Source organism: Rutilus rutilus (genome assembly GCF_951802725.1).
Source record: "Rutilus rutilus genome assembly, chromosome: 5".
NCBI classification, from domain to species: domain Eukaryota; kingdom Metazoa; phylum Chordata; class Actinopteri; order Cypriniformes; family Leuciscidae; genus Rutilus; species Rutilus rutilus.
The window spans coordinates 10,253,633-10,275,796 of NC_140213.1; the positions used below are offsets into that span (position 1 = coordinate 10,253,633).

General features: G+C 37.5%; 1 protein-coding gene across 1 annotated transcript in view; it reads right to left on the bottom strand.

Moving 5' to 3' along the window:
- Positions 1–4,195: 4,195 nt before the first annotated feature.
- Positions 4,196–22,164, bottom strand: part of tmod2 (tropomodulin 2) — a 33,934-nt gene continuing 15,965 nt past the window's right edge. The window contains exons 4-10 of the mRNA XM_084409018.1: positions 13,785–13,907; positions 13,255–13,326; positions 12,613–12,743; positions 10,532–10,639; positions 9,923–10,066; positions 8,550–8,694; positions 4,196–6,789 (exon numbers count right to left, since the gene is read on the bottom strand). Of these exons, the coding sequence (XP_084265144.1) occupies positions 6,758–6,789; positions 8,550–8,694; positions 9,923–10,066; positions 10,532–10,639; positions 12,613–12,743; positions 13,255–13,326; positions 13,785–13,907 (755 nt within the window). The 3' untranslated portion in view covers positions 4,196–6,757. The remainder of the gene's footprint in view (positions 6,790–8,549; positions 8,695–9,922; positions 10,067–10,531; positions 10,640–12,612; positions 12,744–13,254; positions 13,327–13,784; positions 13,908–22,164) is intronic.

The window sequence follows — 22,164 nt, forward strand, 5'->3', positions numbered from 1 at the left end:
ACATAAGCAATCAGTGTTGGAGGGGTCACAGTGATTTGTTTTGGGTTCTGGATGTTCTTACAGCAGGTGTTCAAGGATCCCGGAGGATTATTAATCTGAACGAGCTCACAGCATCTGTTCATTCTCATGTGTTAGTTCTTACTAATGCCACTTACACAAGCACCATTTCATTTAATGAAGTGTGAAAACATCATCTGTATGCTATTAAACAAAGGGAACCTCAGGGACTCAAAATATACTGGTCATCTCATGGCCTTTTATCATTAGATGGTAGATGGTTTTAATGGAAATGCTGCAATAAGGGATGAGTCATGTCATTTTTGTTTACTATTTTGTAATATTATTAACACTATTTACATATTTTGTCTCTTTTATTCCACATAATCATCTCTCCTCTTTTTCTTGTCCCTCATATCAGTTTTTATACAGTCATCTTCCTCTTCAAACATTCTGAGCTTCCTCTTCAAAAGCACCTGATCAAACACAGGAACGTGTCAGGTGGTGTAGCTTATATTTACAATACTTTTTTTTTAATCCAGCAAAAGAGCAATAAAGAGGTCGGTCAATACAGTGTTTCACTCATGGAAAAAAACGATATTGTACCAGTTATAATGTACCAACTCAACTATACAACTCAGGGAACATCAGGGACTATAGGCCTATCTTCTGAATATGCTTAAACAATGTTGCAATATTTTGAACATTTGAATGAATAATATATTTTTTATATTTTTTTACTAACACTACACATAATACTGAAGAAAAATGCATTCTTAGAATTAAATTACCATGTTAATGAAAATCGCACCAAAAGAGCTCAGCTGCGACCACCGCCTCCCATGATGCACTGCGAATTAAGCTAGTCTCTCACTCTCAAAGTATTTAAATGTTTATTGGAATACTTTTTGCAGTAAACTTAAAAAAAAAAACAGACCCATGGTCGCTGGAAAAGGCACTGTTGTGTAATCTTTAGCTCTCCTGTTGTTAAAAACAACCCCTTTAATAATATCAGGTTAACACTGACCTCTACTGGTCGCTGTAGTTATCGCATGTAATTCGTCGTTCTATGTATAGATGGCGCACATTAACCGATAATGTCTGTTCATCACTCCTCATGTGGTTTCACTCCTCAACTAGCAGAGAGTGTGTCAGACTCAGCACAAAACCTGTTATTTTCCGTTGTAAAAGAGCACATTGCAAGTATGTAAGTCGTTTCTAAACAACTGTTTGTATGTTTTAATTTGCTCTAAGTCCAACTGAAAGGAATAGCCTAGTCTATCTATCTATCTATCTATCTATCTATCTATCTATCTATCTATCTATCTATCTATCTATCTATCTATCTATCTATCTATCTATCTATCTATCTGAATATGTTATTCTATGGACATTCGGTCTGAGAACAGGCCTTCCTGCTTCACATAGATTCAGATGCTGCTAATCACAAAGAGTTTACAGGTCAATGTTTAACTTCTGTCACACCTGGTTTGTCCTCTGTCTCACAAGGACATTTAACACAAAGCAGTCAGTGTTTACTCACATACAACAGATATGAGATCACACACACACACACACACACACACACACACACACACACACACACACACACACACACACACACACACACACACATAGTCTGGTTCGCTATCTTTGTGGGGACTCTCCATAGACTTAATGGTTTATATTCTGTCCCCTTACACTAACCCAACATTATTCTTTTTCATATAATCTATTTTATTTGACAGAATTACACCATTCATTGACACATATAAAATAACAGATTTTATGTTATCTGAACTACACACATTCATAATAAATTAGGTTCACTGAAATTAGGTTCATCTTCACGCATGAGAAAATAATATAATATAATTAGGGGTCTAACAATATATCGCGTCACAATATATCGCAATAGAAAAATGCACTAATATCGTGGATAGTGACAATATGTATTGTGTATAGTTCACTCAAAATAAAAATTTCTGTGTGAGAAAAAAAATTCAAGTTTACAGAGTTTTAGAGTCAATACATTAAACATTAATACATTAAACTACTATATATTAAGTTGAATATAATGTATAATAATGCAATGGGGGAAATATTTGTGGTTCTTGATAATGCTAAATGTCTTGTTAACAGTAAAAAGTGGCCTACTTTATTTAAATATATCCAGCCAGTGACTGTGCAAGCATGCTCGTCTAAAATAATTCTGTATTTTCAGCTTCAGAATCATGAATATTTTTATTCTGTTGTCACTAATGTCCTGTGCATTGGGTTACCAGCACCAAGTCCAAGCCTATTCATTTCCACCCAAATTTAGCATTTTAATCAATAGTACATTTTTTGTTAAACTTTTATCATATGTTTTGGAGTATCACAATAATATCGTATCGTGAATTCAGTATCGTGATATGTATCGAATCGTGTATTGTTACACTCCTAATTATAATATAATATTTTATGTTTTATAACTCTTACTGTACACCACAGATCCAGTAATACACTATAGAGGTTCAGAAATTTGATTCCAAAAGCAGTCTATAGATCACTCACTGGAGCTGAGGAATGTGGTTTCTCCTCGAATACAACAACACATAGACAACATGAAGAGTTCACAGGAAACCCCATAGGTCATCTGGGAAAAGTCTGATCACTGAGGAAAATTAATACATCTGGTTTCAATGATGTCAGCCCCAGAGCGGAACATTTTCCATTTTCCTTTATGACACACACACACACACACACACACACACACACACACACAGAGAGAGAGAGAGAGAGAGAGAGAGAGAGAGAGAGAAAGAGAGAGAGAGAGAGAGAGAGAGAGAGAAGAGAGAGAGAGAGAGAGAGAGAGAGAGAGAGAGAGAGAGAGAGAGAGAGAGAGAGCTTTATGACTCATTTCCCATGTAGCAGCAGTGTGGTTTTGCTGGGCTGGTGTTGGTTAGGATGAGATAAGCTCTGTTGGAGTCTAACACACGGCAGAAGTGACGTAGTCTCAATGACATCATGTGTCTGGCATTTCCAAATAATCACAGAAACTGGATCTGATTAAAATAAAACCTCACCTGCATTTAACTTTACCTCAGCGCACTGCTCATGTTTCTGAAAACATATGTGCTTAAAGTTAGTTTCCGAGGATAGAAGTGCCTGCATGGCTTTAACTATAGCTGACTGATCATAGATGACAGGCTGAGCTTTATTCTAGAACATTTATGAACAGTGTTGAGGATTACAAGTAACGTGTGTTATGTAATCAGATTACTTTTTCCAAGTAACTAGTAAAGCATTACTTTTACAATTACAACAAAATATCCGATATAAAAATATTCTTCTAAAGAAGTAATGCAAGTTACTCTGTTTTCCCATTTATTGACTGACACCTCTTGTCCCGATGTTGAAAGAAATCAGGAGTAAAATAAAATAAAACTCAGAATATTATGCAAACCTCCAGTTATTAAATGTCTATTTAATCTCACTTTATTAATGTCTTTGCTGCTGACCTTTGATGATCCAATTTAACCACACTAGTAAGCAAAAAAATGACTTTAGATAAACATGATATTTGTTTCATTTGAGAGTTGAACTTTGTTCTGGAATCCAGAATGTCAGCACAGCTGAAGGTTTGTTTGAGCTGCGCCCTCTACTGTACAGGCGTGAATTTGCATTTCCTCAAGCCTGAGGTTTATTCAACTCCAGTAATAACAAACCGCAGCACCATGTGTCACAGCAGTCTGAGGACAGCAGCACCAGGCTGGTTATAGTGAAGGGTAGAGTTAGTGGTTGGGGCGGGTTACGCGATCGTCAGCACCACCCTAACTTCAGGCCTGACGCTGTTGGCCTGGTGTCCTCGGAGTGTGGTTCACTTGTTCACTACTAATTGTATGTACAGTACTGTGCAAAAGTCTTAGGCATGTAAATCATGTAAACTGATATTTCCTACTGACACACTACAGCAAAAGATATAAATAACTGGGGGGGGGGGGGGGGGGGGGGGGGGTATTTTAGGGGGCTAAGACTTTTGCACAGTACTGGATATGTGTATATATATATATATATATATATATATATATATATATATATATATATATATATATATAAACTAGTCATTAAACTGATGAAATGAACGTTTCACGATCAATTGTCAACTCTTTGGAGCTCACAGTAGGATTAGAGAAAGAAAATGAACAGACAAATCTGTAAAAACATACATTTTATTGAGGACATCTGATACTTTACAGAGATGTGTTATTAACATTACATAAGATTTCCTCTTCTGGAATCCAGACATGTAGTATCAACATAGAAAATTGCGGCAATATAAGAGGCATTTACGATACATGATATTTATATGCAAATCTTTATATTTGTGGAGTCTTCTGAAGAGGATTTGAGATGGATGTTTCAAATAAACTCACGGTAAGACTGCAGAGCTCCTTCTTACAAGCATAAGCTTTCAGCAAAATAATGAACCTTTAACCCATAAATCAAACAATGATGGAATAAAACATGAAATCTAACCTGAAAAAACCCTACAATTTCATACACACAATTCAGCATTTGTTCAAAAAGAAAAATAACGGACAAACAAACTCAAAGTCAATTGATACACACGGCTCTTACAAAACAGAACGGTACAAAACAATAAAACACAATGTCAATGTTGAGAAAAGGAAACCTTCAAACTTGGTCCTAGCTTTTGCATAAAAAAACTCAAAAAAACATGTTCCCCTGTGTAATCCAGCTATATAATCCATACCGGCCATGCTCAGACGGCTATACCGGCCATGCTCAGACGGCTCAGTCCGAGATGCCATACTTTTGCACTAAAGGTCCATTCACCACCTTCCACAAAATTCTGCCAAAGCATCTGTGCTTTACAACATAAACCTTGTAAGAAGTACAAGCTCACAAAACATGGCAAGCAGTATAACAATTAATGCAGTATTTTTACACTGTTATTTCGATTAGTGAAAAGATAAAGCTTTGCTTTACACTGCAAACATGCATGCGATCACAAACGTGCACGTGTGTATGTTTCGGGGCTCAACGGCTGGCTGCAACGGGACAACTAAATGCTCCCAGAATTGGTTGCCATTTAAGATGAAACCTTTTCTCATCCCTCTCGCTCTCATTTAACTAGTTCCCTATTTCCTCCTCAGCACAGACCATGTGCTTCAAAAATATTATTCCAGATGCAGAGATCTTACATAAACTAAATGCATAATCCACCCCAAACTGAGCATTTTGTCATTTACTCGCGCTCATGTTGTTCCAAACCCATATCCGGTTGTTGCTTTTTTTTCCCCCATGGAACACAAAAAAGAGAATTTTTGAAGAATCTTCATGCAGCTCTTTTCCATACAAAGTGTGTAGTGACTATAGTGAGCTACATTCCAAGCTATACGGTGAAGCAATGATTTTTGATGTCACTGACATGCAACCTTGATATGACATCTACATTGAAGGGGAATATGACAACAGGTTTGTACCAGACACAAAACTATTATATGCATTCATTACTAAACTACATTTACGGTGGTTTTTATTGGCAGCCGTGATCACCATGAACTGCATACGGGTTTGAAACAAATCAGTGCAAGAAAACAATGACAGATTTTTCTTTTCAGAGTGAACTATTGCTTTAATAAACTCAAAAACAAAATCCAAACTCCTATTTCCTGTCTGACCTCAGCTAGAGTCCTGAAAATGAAAGTATTTAGGTGTTAGTCTTTGGCATGGTATTAGAAAAGCCATTTCAGATTTATCTACAGGAAAGATACTCTCATCTAAATCTATAATTAACAACTACATAACATAAATGCTTACTTGTGCAGAAAAAAAAAGAAGACAATATCCCTTAGTGCATTGCTTGGTGGAAAGAATCCTCTTACAAATCTAGTTAAGTCATATGTGAAACCGGTCAAACCTTTGACCTTCATTTTACACACCCAAAGTTGTTATTAGTGCTGATCTAGAACAAGTTTTTCCATCTCCAATGACATTGGATGAAAATGGGGCGCTGATCTTAAATTAGCACTGTAATTCTTCAGACACGGTATCAGCTGGTGTGTCTTGGGAATGGAGGTGAATTTTACCATACGAAACGTCTCGATCGGCAGCAAAAGCGATGGGAGGACGTATCAGAACGTGTGAGGGTGCAGATTGTAAGCAGAGTGTTTGTAAGACGACCAAGCTGCCCGATGACATCCACGCTATACCCCTCACGGTGAAGCTGACAGCAAGAGTATAGAGGACTTATTAAGGAGTGTCTATTGCGATCAGCGCGACTCATTGGCTAATGCGGCCCCTGTTCAAACCTGTGCTCCAAACCCAGACTCGACAAATCTAGATTTAGCTCACATTTAGCGGGTGAACACAGCAGATCCAGTCCAGTTGAGTCTAGATTCGTTCAGAGTGAATGTGGGCGACAGGTTCTGATCCAGCCGATCCGTGGAGAGATCACTATAGAACTTGTGTGCATGTAACCGTCGTAACCTGTTCTGTTTATAAAAGAACTTTTATAAAGAAAAGAGTTTTACATGAGCAAAAAATAAACGAAACAACAAAAAGCTGCAAAACAGTTGCAGCTATAAAAACAAACAACAATTAACAATAATAATAATACATAAAAAGATCATCGAGTATTAACATTAGGGAGGGAAAGTATCCAGTTGTGTCCCTTCTTCAGGTGAAGCGGCTCCCTCGGAGGGTTTGGCACAAGAGTCTGATCAGAGAGAGCGAGAGAGGAGAATATGCTCTACACGTCCCTCTCGACTCGTCTCTGCCGCACTGAAAGAGAAAACGGAGACGTGTTAGTAATCGGATACATTCAAAGTCTTCTGTCAACATGCCGTGAGAACATGCTGTGAGATACGTGAAACTTTAATGAGATCTGCTCATTTAAGAGGCTTAATAAATCAAAGGTGCGTTAGTCAATCCTTTATCCGGTTTCAGAGCTACACAAGATTACCAAATTCAGCCAAAAAAAATTGGTGTCATGAACAATCAGGTCCCCCTTTCCAAATGGGTCCGCACTAGGATCCATGGTATTGTCAATTCAAATTGTGGCAGGTTTGCTATCCGTTCTCTTTTACAGTGCGCTAGCACTACTTTAGCCTGCTTTTGCTTGTACAAAAAGTGGTTACTTTTTTTTATTGTTTCCCATTTTAGTATTGGCATGTTCTTTCCAGATGTTCAATGGAAATATGAGGTTTAATAAGCTAGCTGGCTAACAGGATGCAACGCAAGTATGCTAAGTAGTGAAAGAAATATTTAATTTCAATCTTTGTTTATTTACAGTTATATGCAATATGCAATTTAAAAGGCATTTATAGTCGTATTAACAGTCTTTACATCATTTACTCACCCTCATGTCATGTTTTGAAGAATGTTTGCAACCAAACAGTTTTGATGCATATTGATTTCTATTGTATTGACCAAAAAAAACACTGAGAAATTTGTGTTACAGTCATACAGGTTTGGAACGACATTATGGTGAGTAAAAGATTAATTAATCTCAAACATACAGTTTATAAACCAGCTGTGACAATTATTGTTGGATTTTCAGTCCCTCTCGGTAAGCACATTTTATGCTAATTTCAACAGGTTCTGTCTGAGTGGGCAGTTCTTGGAGAGAATAAGCAGCGAAGTGGACCAGACTTTATGCTGAAAATCAGATAACTGCAGTCTGCATACACAAGACTACCGCTCTGAGCTGAAGCATATTAGTGTTCTTATGCATTTACAGAAGTGGATCGTGTGTTTGGTTAATCAGTGTTGCCTAGTTCACATCTATATAAGGTATGAATTCACAACAGTGAGGATCTGATACCTTATCACACTGTACAATGTTCAGGTGAGTCAAACAAACACAATTTAATAAAACTCAAATAACGTCTTACAATATGTGCTGTTAGCATTCATGCCGAAGGGTAAATGTCAAACCCATGCGCTCACACATAATACCTAAAGACACTGGAATAGAGCTCGGTGCATGACATCATCTCACGCACGTGTAAAGCACACCGTGTGTGCGTGGTATCATTATAAGACTGGCGAACAGGAGACAGATCCAGACTTCATCCAGGAAACAGAGAAAGGAAGAGAAAGTCCCATGAATAAAATACCATTTCAAAGGACCTTATTCTACAGTTCTGTAGTAGTTTTTTTCCCTTCTAAAGTCCTTTTATAATTTGATAAAAGACCGATATTTTGCACTGGACGATAACTTTCCGGACCTGTTTACACCTGGTATTAAGATGTGTTTTGGTCCATCGGATCACAAGTAGATATAGGAGGTGTTTTAATCCGTCTTGTCTGCTTTCGATGAATACGTAAATTACAGATGTGCATCAGTAATGAACTGAAGTATCTTAACCACGTCTCACTGTTTTCCATCTTAGAACCACTTCAAGGCTTTACCATGGTAATAGCAGATTCTGTGGTTCAGTATTGCTTTGCAGAATGGCAAATGACCAATGACTCGCAGCAAGCCCCTCCCTCCCAGTGTATCTGTCCATCAGTGTATGTGTGTTAGGTCGTGTTCTCACCCAGGTCGTTGTTTTTTGTGATTGCAGCAGCGGCGCGGGATCTGGGACCCTGCTGGGTGAACTGGTACCCAAACTTCACGACGCTCGTATTCTGCTCCAGCATCTTGGCGATCTCCATCTCTGCCGACGTACCGAGCTGCTGCCGCTGAAAGCCAACATCACACACATTCTGTTAGATGTGCTTATGTAAGCCCACACTCACAGACATTTCACTATGAGTAACGTTTGCATTCATTTTGCATAGTGGCTGAAAATAGCAAGGTTTTAACACATTTAGTACCCACACCAGTGCTGAATTATACAGAGATACAACCTATATTCATCACTAATTAACTGAAATCAGACCCATTTATGCAGTGGCCTACTAAACACTAAATCCTGTTTTATTTTTGTAACTACAGAAACATTTCTTCGTAAAATAATTTAGATTGTTGTCAAAGCTGAATTCACATCCATTCGGTCGCGCATATATATAATTATTATTATTCTTTTTTTTTTTTTTACATATTACTACCATGAAATAGTCAACATTACAAGCAAGACCAATGAACCAAAAATAAGAATTTACTGCTTTATCATTACTAACATTTGATGTACTTTCATTTCATTGGGTTTAGACAGTATGGTCAGTTTGAGTAATTAAGCATTAAGGTATTTAGTAGCTATACTATTATGATGTGGCCATTTTTTGCAGGAAATTTAACCCCAAACCATTGAAAACTAAAATAACAATAAGCAATACGCTCAGGTACATTAAATAATATTTACAGATACAACTTATGTTAGTTAATTTTAACTAATGTAGTTAACTAATGTTAACAAATTAAACCTTTTTGTAAAGTGTTATCATTATTGCAATTTAAAATCAGTTTTAAATTTTAACATATTTTGAAATGTAATTTATGCTGGCAAAGCTGAATTTTTAGCAGCCATTATTCCAGTCTTTAGTGTCACATGATCCTTCAGAAATGTTCTAATTTTATTTAAATTCAGGATTCTTTAGAACAGAAAGTTCAAAAGAACCGCATTTATTTGAAATAGAAATATTTTGTAACAATGTAAATGTCTTTACTGTCACTTTTGATCAAGTTAATGCATCCTAGCTGAATAAAAGTATTAATCTTATTCCCCTCTCCAAAAAAAAAAGAGAAAAAAACATGTATGCCATAAAGTTGACTAGATGAGCCACACTGAATATGCAGTAAACTATCCAAAATATGCAAACCTGTGACAGTAATCACTCATCAGGTGATTCTACAGTATATGAATGTGGCAGGTTGCTCAGCACTGGTAGCACCTGCATGACAGTCTGCAGAGTAGAAAATAGTTTGCTGGTTTTAGAAAAGGATGTGGTTGTGTCCGTGTGGTGGTACCTGGTTGTCGATCTTGATCTCTGAGAGCGTGTCATTGTCCCGCAGAGCTTCTACCAGAGCCTGAACTCCAGCACCAGTGATGAAATTAGACTCCAGATTCAAACTCCTTAGTGTCTTATTCTCGCGTAGCATGTCTGAGAAGGCCTGTAGTGAACAGAGAAACACACATAGCTTTACAAGAGAACCACATCTCTTCATGATTATCTTAGTTTGCAAATTGTCTTTGATCACTTGGGTTATATTCTTGTTGCTCATTACACATAAAATATGTTTTGATTGAATGCGATCATCGCTTCAAGATGAGTTTCATTTTAAGAGAAGAATTACTTGAAACACCAGTAACCACAGTTCCAAGGAATGACCTTGTAATGTATTATTTAGAGTTCAATATATTTAAAACTGGTTATACACAAATGCTGCCTATTTAAAATGAATTGTTTGGTGATGGAAACCACCAGCAATGATGGAAAAACAACATCAGACATGCAGTACTGGACTGTACATGGAAGAGTCAATGCACTGTCTCAAGGTCCATGACTAAAGGCAGCATTTGTCCAATCTCAACCCAGAACACACGAACATCTCAAGCGAATGAATGATGTCCCTAACCACGGCAACAGGGTCATTGCTCCTGGTGGCAGCCAGACTGAACTTCTTCACATGAGTGTTCCTCTCCAAGGCTTTGGCTAAGTCCTTTAGAGTCGGGATTGGAATGTTCTGGAACAAAAGAGAAAGGAAACATTAAAACAGGTTTGTTGTTGACAATTAAATGTCACTAAACTCATCGTCATGGCCTTCAGATTATACAACATACTCTACATTTTGGTGGTTTAGAGTCAATGTGTGACTCCAAATAACATTCCTCCCAGTGAAAGAGATAACCAAAATGATAAGCCATAATTCAATCATTAAAAGGAAAAATGCTGGGCTGGGAGCTGTTAAGAATATTTATTCTAGTTCTGGTTTGTGTGTCTGTTTATCGCATAGTTATTTAATAGCAAATATTTAAAAGATTTTAGAAGACTTTAAGCAGCTAAAACAAACGGGTTTTATATTTAATTAAGTACAACAGAGTCCAAAATTCTGAGACCACTATAAATGCTTGCATAAATTAGATTATCAATTAATTTAAGTGAAAAAGTGTTTTCTCAGCATATTTTGAGCGTGTCCAGTCCTTTAGTGGAAGCAAGAAAATCAGGTCGTCTGTACAAATGAGTCACATGACCAATGTTGCTAATTTAATTAGTGACCTGGAAACAATGCACATTGCACAATATTATTAATATTTTTTAAATGTATTTTATGTGTTTTTATTTCCAATCTTAAATTACTTTTTTTAATCCCAGATTGTCAATGTGGCATCAGATGTTTGGACTAAAGTATTTTGCTGGTAATATAAATGCAATTTTTATTTAGCCATTAAATTTCATATGGCTTTTGTGTAAGAGGGCCTCATTTTAACATAGAGTGGTGCAGGTATGACATCACTTAGTAGGCCAAAACGTGGAAGCGAGTTAGCATTTTAGCACTTACGGTTTCATCGTCCCAAAATCAATGGTTTTTTTAAATGGGTTTTTGGTTAAAGGGTTAGATCACCCAAAAATTCTGTCAGTAATTACTCACCCTCATGTTGTTCCAACCCCGTAAGACCTTCGTTCATCTTCGGAACACAAATTAAGATATTTTTGAGACGCAGCGCGTCTGTGTTGTACGTCACACGCATCACACACATGACAAGCGTCGGCCAATAGTGAGCCTACGTGGTGACGTGCAACACAGACGCACTGCGCTAAAACACTACGTGAACTAACTCGAGGCCCAGAGAGAAGGAAATGAATAGTGGAATAAAGTCCTTATTTTTGTGTTTTTTTTGCGCGCAAAAGTATTCTCGTCGCTTAATAAACTTAAGATTGAGCCACTGTAGTCACTTGGACTATATTAACGATCTCTTTAATAACTTTTCTGGGCCAGAAAGTTTCATTCCCTTAGAAGTCTATGGAGGAGTGAGCGCTCTCAGATTTAATCAAAAATATCTTAATTTGTGTTCCGAAGATGAACGAAGGTCTTACGGGGTTGGAACAACATGAGGGTGAGTAATTACTGACAGAATTTTCATTTTTGGGTGAACTAACCCTTTAAATGACTGAAATAAGGTCTGTGGTGAACACAAGCTAAGGACACTTTCACATTTTATTCTACGACATAAAATACATCAGTACTGCCCCACTCGTGATTTTTTTAAGTTGTAAAGTGTCTTGAAAAAGGCGGTTGCTAACAAGTGGCTAAATGGGACTACAGAGTAAACACCATCAGGACGAACCGGTAAACTCAGTCTGCTTTTACAGCCTCGTTATGCTTATAATTGTGCTCTTATAAACCATTCTAACTCAAACTTTGTGGGAAAATGTTTTTAGATAAACACTGAAAGAGTTGTCGGAAGCTTAGTGATGGTGACGTTGAATTCGTGGGACCGTGGTGTAGTTCGGTTATAGCCTACCTTTAGATTTTTACTTCTGGCAGCTGCATTTAGGATTCAAAATTCATAAAAGTTGTGTTCATCTGTGAAAATTATCTTGATGGACAAAACGTGCAAGTATCATAAACTTTTGTTGATCGCAGTGCTTGTTTTTTGCGATGATCCAAAAGCCTCCTGCACCACTCTATTCTGTGCACTAACTGATTCTTATTACCTTTATGTTGTTGAGATTAACTTCGGTCAGTGAGGAATCATTGGACTTTATTCGCTGTAGAGTTTCCTCCACGTTTGTAGGGTTTGGTGGTTCATCGAAAACTGGATTTACCTTTTCTCCTTTAATAACATCTATGACAGAAACACAAAATCAACAAATGAGCTATCACTAGCTATGTTTGCATGCACTAATTTTCATCAATCCAAATGAATCCAATCTGAATTCAGATACTGAAAGTTCTGTTTATATGAACATAATTGCATAGGTGTTTTTGAATCAGATTTAAATAGCAGATTATACATTTAAAAATAGCAGATTAAACCATTTACATGTCATTACACTACCCTTTCAACTGTTTACGTGAAGGCTTTTTAGTCCAACTGAGTGATCAATCCTATTATAAACAGATTTTTACACACCCCTTTCACAAACAATTTTTTAGTTAGTTATCGTCGTCTCATTTTGGTCAGTGAAAAAATTATTCGTCAATGTAATTAACACTGCATGTAAATGCAGCTTCTGTCACATATGCTTAAGGCATTTAAAACTAGAAATAAGAAATAAGGCATTGAAAAGAACATGAATATAATATCTGTAGAAAGATGACAACTTATCAATACATCAACAATAGAATAAACTCACTGTTATAACCGTCTTTACAGGTGCCGTCATAACTCTGCTTGCTCGTCACCAGTGTGTTCACACCAAGAATAGCTAGACAACACAACACAAAACTGTTATTATACAATATACACAAACAACAAGTGCTTGAAAGAGCCTGTGATAGGATTAATTGTAAATTGTAATTTGCAATGCATTTAAAAATAAATGCTCTAACACTTATTTCACTACTATGTTTCATGTTTGTGTGCATGTTACTGCATGAAACCACTTTCACATTCCTGTTTTTCAGAGAGAGAGAGAGAGAGAGAGAGAGAGAGAGAGAGAGAGAGGGGGAATGTTTGCTGTTGTCTTCTGGAGCGGTGATGGATGCATTGTGGGCGTTCATATCCACAGAGGAAATTTATTGCAGAGAGTGTGATAGAAAACCACTAGAACAATAGACACCACAGAGCTATTCATTCTGGCTGTTCATTCGAGCAATGAATCCTAGTGATATTAGCATTTGCATGTTGATCTCCCATTATCCCTCTGTTTTTGAGTCTATTTACCTGCCAGGTCATGCAGTTCTGTGTCAGTAGCGCTAGACAGTGCCTCTTCCAATTCCGGGTCAAGGGTCGTGACTTCCTCTTTAAGCAACTCGATTGGTTTCTGTTTGGGAATCCATACTTTTCCTGTAGAATGAAAAGACAAAGAGTGATTAGTAAATTGCACAGCTTGTTTCTTCAATTAAATTGAAAAATTGTGACCAAGTTTTTCATGACTTTTAAGCAAAATATTCCATGTAGTCTCTCAATTAATCCTCGTAGAGTCCTCGTAGAACTCGTAATTGCAATTTTTTTAAAAGATTTTGACATGTCCTGTCAAAACGTCACAGGACAAGTGAAGGTATTATGTTATTTTGACACATTGTTTCTAACAGACTCTTTTAATGTAACTAACAAATACATTAAGATTTAACTTAGTTCAAAAAGTTTCGGTGAGATTTTTTTGAATGTTTGTGAAATAAGTCTCATATGTTCAACAATGCTGCAAAAATACAGTAAAAACAGTATTACTGTGTAAAATATTATTACAATTCTAGATAACCGTTTTCTATTTTAAAATACTTTGAAATATGACGGCAAAGCAAAATTTTCCACTTAAACGTTTAAGTTTAATCAATACTTGAACTCAGCCTCTTCCTACCATAAAAGAAAATTATTTCTTTGCAACTCAGCCAAATGATAAAAACATGAGAGAAAAGTGAACACCACTTTACTTCACTGAATATTGCCAAAAGACTACATCGCTACTGAAGAAGACCACAGTAGAGAGAGAGAGAGGGTTAGTGGTCAGACATGATGTCCAGCTGTATAAATGGCTGACATTTATAAACTCGACAGATATTGACGGCGTACAGCAGGCCTATCATGAGAACTCACCGCTTGACCTCAACCCAACTCCAGTCAGACTATCTGACTCTCTTTGTCACTGATAATGAGTTTGGGTAATATGATGCTGGTCTTGTGACAAGCTCATTCTTTCTGGACAGTGAAAAACACACTCTACGGCTTTATTCAGGACATGTGACTGCTGAGAGGGAGAGAGGATGTTCTGCTAAGCTGAAAGCATTCAGCTCGTGTTTCAATAAAACCCCACATATGAATTCAACTTTTCACATAGAGTATAAAGACTACCGGAAATTCATTCTTCAATGTCCATCAAAATTTGTTCCACTCCTCAGCTCATTAGAAGCAAATATGGAATATTCCAACTCATGCTTGATTCTGAGGCACATTTAAAGGAACAGTTTCCCCCCCAAAAAATGAACAATCTGTCATCATTAGTCGCTTGAACCAAGTTCAAGGTGCTTCTATGGTACTTTTTAGTGGCCCTGGTCACTATCTGCTTTCATTGTATGTAAAAGAGCAGCGTTAACATTTCTGAAAACATCTCTTTTCATGCCCCATGAAAAAAAAAAAAAAAAATTGTCAGGACCTACTGAGAGCTACAAGGTTTTTAATGCCATTCCAGCTTCTACAGCTATGTTCATGGCGAGAGCCAGGTATAGTTATACAAAAATAAAACGTTTTTTCTAAAATCTTTAAGACTAAGTCTGGATCATTACAGCGATTTTACCACTTTTGAGGCATGCTGTTGGGCACAGCATGGGTTATTGTTTCGTTTTTCCCTGGTGCTCTAGAGTTCCTAACAGGAACAGGCTGAGGGTCCTAAGACCTTTCTCACTGCTCTGGACACAAGAACAGGCTTTGTGTTTGAGGTGTGGCTGAATTCCAAACACGTTATCAATGCAAACAATTAATGTGAACCAGGAAATAAAACAAAAGATTACTGTAAACTATTTGCAGGGTCACTGGTGGGGAAATTATAGACTGCTGTGTTCTAAAAGAGTATTACAGAGTATAGTATATTTGCCATTAACAGATGATTTCATGTGTGTTTAGAGGATATCTACCATACACACAGCCAACTACAATAACATATTTGATAATATTCAGTTATTTCCAATGACAGATATGTAAGTTTTCTATGTCCCCCACACACACAAAGTTAATGCCTTCAAAGCTCTGTGATTTAAACAGACAACATGAGTTAAAACAGTATGGGTGGAATGGGGAAAAAAAAACCTAAATGATGCAGGACAGGTTAGATCACTCCTCAACTATTTTAACAAGAACAAATTAAACCATGCTTCATGCTTAAAATGAGCAAATTCTCTTCTGCTGTAGTAATGGAGACTCTGTTATCGTGTAGTGTTGTGATCTCTTCATGTCAACGCAGTAAAGCAGGATTTGGTTATTCAATGTGACACAGACGAAGTATAACATTATCAGCACAGCTTCTCTTCTCTAGTAACCTACTTACTCATTCCTAGGTCACCTTTATCTGGGCTCCTGCCTTTTTTTCTTTTGTTTTAAGAAGCCCTGATCATCAACCAATAGGCTTGCATTTGACGAACCTACACTACACTAGTACACTACACTTAACGACTTTGTGGTCGGTAAGAATTTTGTTTTCCTGAAATAAACTAATATTTGTTTTTGCATGGATGCATTTTATTTTGAATATACACTTTTAAAAGATTTATGATGTTGGAAAAGATTTCTACTTTAAATAGAAGCTGTTCGTTTGAACGTTCCATTCATGAAAACCTTTTTAAAAAGTATTAGTGGCTCTATCATGTATCCTGGTATCACAAAAATATTCAACACTGAAAATAATAAGAACTGTTTCTTGAGCACCAAGTCAGCATATTAGATTAACTTCTGAATGATCATGTGACACTGAAGACTGGAGTAATGATGCTGAGAATTCAGCTTTGCAATCACAAGAATAAATTACGTTTTAAAATATAATAAAACAAAAGTTATTTTAAATTGTGATATTTCACAATATTACTTTTTTTACTGCATTTTTGATTAAAGAAATGCATGAGACATTTATAAAAATAAATAAATAAGAAATTCCATCAATCGCAAACTTTTGAACAGTAGTTTGATCAATGACAGAGCAGATCTGATGCAAGAGCCAAAGTGAAATTATCCCATAACTATATTATTCTTATTGATTTTTTTCTTACACAAACCCATCGTTTCACTAGATAGTCATATACACTTAGGATGGCTTGAGGGCGAGTAAATTATGGGATAATTTTCATTTTGGGGGGATTGGAACCGTTCCAATTAGTGAACCGGCTGCTTAAAACTGCTGGTTTCTCAGGAGAAATCTCTTATGTTCGAGGCTATGGAGTGCAATAATGTCCTCAGCATAAAGGCATCCAAAACAACAGCAACATGGGGGTATTTACACCTAGGGCATTGGGACACTTGCGTTATCTGTAAATGTATCTGGTTGTTCATCTGCTTATACGTAAACTGTATTCCTTCCAAACAGATCTGTCAGCAGCATACAGTTGGTTTGGGAGCCTAAAGACAACCAATAAATGAAAACTTTACATCCTTTTTTTAAATACGTGTGCATTCATAATACTTCCTACAGTTTAAATCCAAACCGCTACGTTTAAAAGAGTTGTGGTTTATTCTGAACTGGACAAAAAATGAACAGAAATCTGAATCTGAAGGCCAGATATGAACAGAGCAGTTCTGTACTGGACCTGAAGGAGCATCTTTGTTAAGCAGACCTCACACAGAGAAAAGAGGGAAAGCTTTATTTAAGCCCTTTATTTAGCGGTTGTTTTTTTTGTTCTGTTCATGTAAAAAACTGTGGTTCAGAGAAAAGCCTGCAGCACAAAACCAGTCCGAACCAGAAGAGAGGAGCTCAGTGGGTCTCTTGGGCTCAGCTGTGCCGCTGGGCTGATCTTGGCTGACCTCTACCTCCCAAACTACTTCCTGTCCTTTCCCGACCCAATCACAGTGTCCTCCCCTGTGGACCAGTACAGACGAGTCTTTCTGCTGAGGCTATGTCACAGCCAGCTGTACTCTGAAGGCTCCAGCAGGACAGGACAGCAAATAGAGGAAATCAGAGAGAAGACACATGAGCATCAACAAATCCATGCTGTCAAGTTTTCCATTCTAACTCACTATCAAGTCAAGTAACAGATCTGGCCACCGAGGTGGATCCCATGATGCCTCAACAAACTATTTGCTTCTCATGTGTACCCTCCCTGACGGCATTACCACGGAAACATACAAGAAAGAGATAGACAGCACTTGGCAGAGATGCCTATCTCTCAAATGCTCTCTCTGTCGCTAAGGGCCATTTAGATTTCATCCCAGAGGAATTGCAGCACTTCCTGTTTCCTCATTTGTTCTCAGACATTGCGATTGAACAAACACTCTCAAATTCCAGTCTCACAAATCCTGAACTAGAAGTTGTGAAATCACTTGTTCTATAATTGTCAATAATGATCAAGTTTAAGGAATTTTATGCAGTTACAAGTTGAAAAAGACTGAGCGTGAACATATTACAACAACTATTTAATCAGCATTTTATCAGTAGTTTTAAGAGCAGATCTAAATGTATATAGGTTAAAAAGGACAATTTTAAATTGAAAACAAGAAGAAGTATTTGTGTATAGTCACAAACCACTATCAAAAGTTTGAGGTCTGTAAAAAAAAGAAAAGAAAAACAAACTCTTACGCTCACCAAGGCTGCATTCAATTGATTACAGTAAAACAATAGTATTGAGAAATATTAATACCTTTCAATGTTTTCTTTTTTAATATACAATTCATTCTTGCAAACCACATTTTTTAGCACATTTCTCTAGTCTTCAGTGTTACATGTTTCAATGTAAAAAAAATATTTTGTAACAATGCAAGTCTTTAGCATTAATTAAAGGGATAGTTCACCCAAAAATGAAAATTAGCCCATGATTTACTCACCCTGAAGCCATCCTAGCTGTATATGACATTCTTCTTTCAGACGAATACAATCGGAGTTATATTAAAAAATGTCCTGGCTCTTCCAAGCCTTATAATGGGAGTAAATGGGTATATTTTTTTAGAAGTCCATCAAAGCGCATCCATCCGTGATAGAAGTGCTCGAAACTGCTCTGGGGGGTTAATAAAGGCCTTCTGAAGTGAAGCGATGCGTTTGGATATTTTTCTTACACGAACGCATCGTGTAATAACGAACACAAAAAAATAACTTACTGGGAACGCACAGAAACACAACAGCTTTATAAGCAAATTGAGAGTTCAACTGCTACAACAACAGTAAAGGTGGAGGACAATGAACTTAAATGTGTACTAAAGCAACTGCTAAACTGTTGTTATACTGTATCCGTCCTTCGGATGAGACGTTAAAAAGAGTAGGGGTTTAACCCCGGCATCCTGGCCGAACTTGCCGAACTGGCCTCTATCCATCATGGCCTCTTAATCACCCTCATATAAATACTGAATGGCTTCATCACTCTGTCTCCTCTCCACCAATAAGCTGGTGTGTGGTGGACGTTCTGGCGCAATATGGCTGCAGTCGCATCATCCAGGTGGATGATGCTCATTGGTGGTGGTTGAGGAGATTCCCCCCTTCCATAAGGCACTTTGGGTGCAGAGAAAAGGGCTATATAAACGTAATGAATTATTACTGTAGACAATTGAATTAATGAGCAGTCAGTGACCTAAAGAACATTACACATTGCAAATGAACCATGACTAACAGGACAAGGGTGTGTTGGAGACACTTGTCTGAGCTGTAAATAACTGAATTTGAATCAGTATTACTCAGTCAACACTAATATACACACTACTGTTCAAACTAATGCTAAAACTGGTGTATGTGTGTAATATGATATTAAACCCATCTGAGATGATGGATTTAACAGACGAGAAGCTCATGCCAGAGACGGAACCATTACACATACTCTAAAGATCTTTAGATCTCTTCCTGTAGAGTTTTACTTCCCCGACAGTCCAGAAAATGTCATCCCCAGCTGTCATAAAGCGAAATATACACAAATCAATCAAATGAGAATGACCACAGGTGACCAATACATTCATTAACATCTTCATGGATTCTTGTATTTGAAAACGGCTATAAAGTGTTCAGGAAAAACATTTCTCATACAAGTCATAAGTAATTAATACCAGTCTGCTCATTAGTAACCGGTTTACAGAGTTTAAAGGAGAACTTGATAACTTTTTTAACTTAATAAAACTGTCTAGAAATCATTTGGATGGTTAAACAACCTGTTCTGGTGATATTGGTGACTTTCCCCGCACCCCCCAGCGTTCCCAGGCGGAAAACCAACCTTGCAACTTGGGGACTACCGTCCCGGCAAAATAGAAATTGGAAGTCTCGTGAGAAGCGAGAACTAGAACGAGAACGAGCGCGAAACACAAATTGCTTTACGGCAATTCGACATAAACACACACGCATGTATGATGTATTACCAGATTACCCACCTCGGTAGACATAGCTCCACGCGATACAGTTGGCTTGCTCTGATCAAAACAAACGCACATGAGCAGCGGTACAGAGGGGGAGGAGGCCGCCGCAAGTGAGTTTTTTACGACTGTGTTGTGAAATATACGCCCCACAGCTGTAGGGGGAGCTCGTGGGGAAAACATGCGACAACAAAAGGGAAAATCAGCGAAGAAGTGACTAGAGTTCGCTAGAGTTACCGAGTTCTCCTTTAATGGGGTTTTCTGCTGAAATACTGATTTTGCAGAACCGGTTTATCATCTTGCTAGAATAAGGAATCCCAGTTCACAAACAAAACACATGCTTGCCATTTATACAGGAGGTGTTCTACATTATTTTAAATAGGCCTACTAACAATAAAAAGGCTTAAAGTGGAAATTGAAGCAGTCAGTCAAGTTAACATTTAGTAAATGGATTTCACCTCTAATCAGAAATTACATAAGATAAATGTAATCATTTAAAAAAAAAAAAAAAAAGTTTTGTTATAGCCTTTGTAGCAAATACTTCAGTATGACTACGTTTGTAAAACATGTGGTATCACGGGGTTGGATTTTAGAATTATTTTGTTATTTTTAGTCCCTTTAACCAACCTTTCCAAATTCTCCACACCTCTCATGTGCATCTTATATAACTGCTGAATCAGGCTAGTTATCTTACAACCTTTGGCTAATATTTCCCCATGCTGTATCTATTTTGGACACACATTTTTATTATTTCGACACTTGACGCAACCATGATGACATGAAACCGATGATGAATTCTTAAAGTAGGCTCACATCTTGTCAAAATGTGATCAATTTATGTGATCTGCCCAGTAAAGAGTTTAACAGTCGAGTCACAGGAAATTATCATCAAACCATTCAGTGACTGATTGAATGGAACACACCTAGCAAGAACAAAACTTAAGTTGTGCTGGGCACAACAGGAGAGGTGAGTAAAGTCACATGCTTCTAAATTTAGGACGTACCATAGAAACTAGTGATGTAATGACTACAGACTAACCTTAAAGTGCCCCTATAATGTTATTTTAAAGGCTCCCAATTTTCTCCAACAACAGGATTCCATGCATCAAAGGTCAAAAAACTGTTTCACTTGCACATTACCACATTTTTCAATGATTCTCAAATGACGAATCAGTCTCTGTAAATCCCTCCTTTCCACAAGCTACTCTGCTCTGATTGGCCAGATGGCCCAGTCTGTTGTGATTGGTCTACCGCTTATGCATGTCAGAAGCCAAACGCCCATTACCAAAACTGTGCTTCAGATCTGTTCGTGATTTGTGTGAATGAAAATGCAGTTTAGCGGTCTGACAGTAGGTGGCTAACGGAGAAGAAAGGAAGTCAAACACCATTTTCAAACAGCCATTCATATTTATGTATTCACTATGGTGTTTCTCAATCAACTCAACACCCAATAAAAGAGTACAGAGAATGAGAGCCGGTTCCGGATTCTTCCTCTGCTCTTCACTGTCATTTAGCAAAACTCACGAGCACCACCAAGTCTTAGTTTGATGTAACCGCAGCGGGCACTGTGGGCATGTGACCAAAAGCGCAAATGCTATTGGCTGGCCAGTTTTCTCTACAGCGTGAATGAAAAGAGATTAGAACCTCTCTTTAAAAAAAAAAAATCTGTCGCGTCATGTGTCTGAACAGACGGAGTAACAGCCATTCATTCAAATTAAAATTTTTGTTTATCACAGAATCGTTGCACCAAATATTCGTCATGGTGTGAACAGGCCTTAAATCTACAAGTGCATACACAAATTTAAACTTCCAGCATTACCGTTAAGACACTATCATTTACTATTAATCCTCCTGTCCCTCCAAACACTGTCTGCATCATGGAGCTGTGAATGAGCGTGTATCTCAGCAACTTCAGTAGATAAAAAGCAGTGTGCATTTACTAGATGGGGCCTTCACGTGCCAAGCCAACATGTTAATACACACACAGACAATCCCACAAACGCAGACAGATATGGGGCATCCGAGCTTCAGTGTGTGTGGTTATGTAAGAACAGACAGTATTAACTAATCATACCTGCAG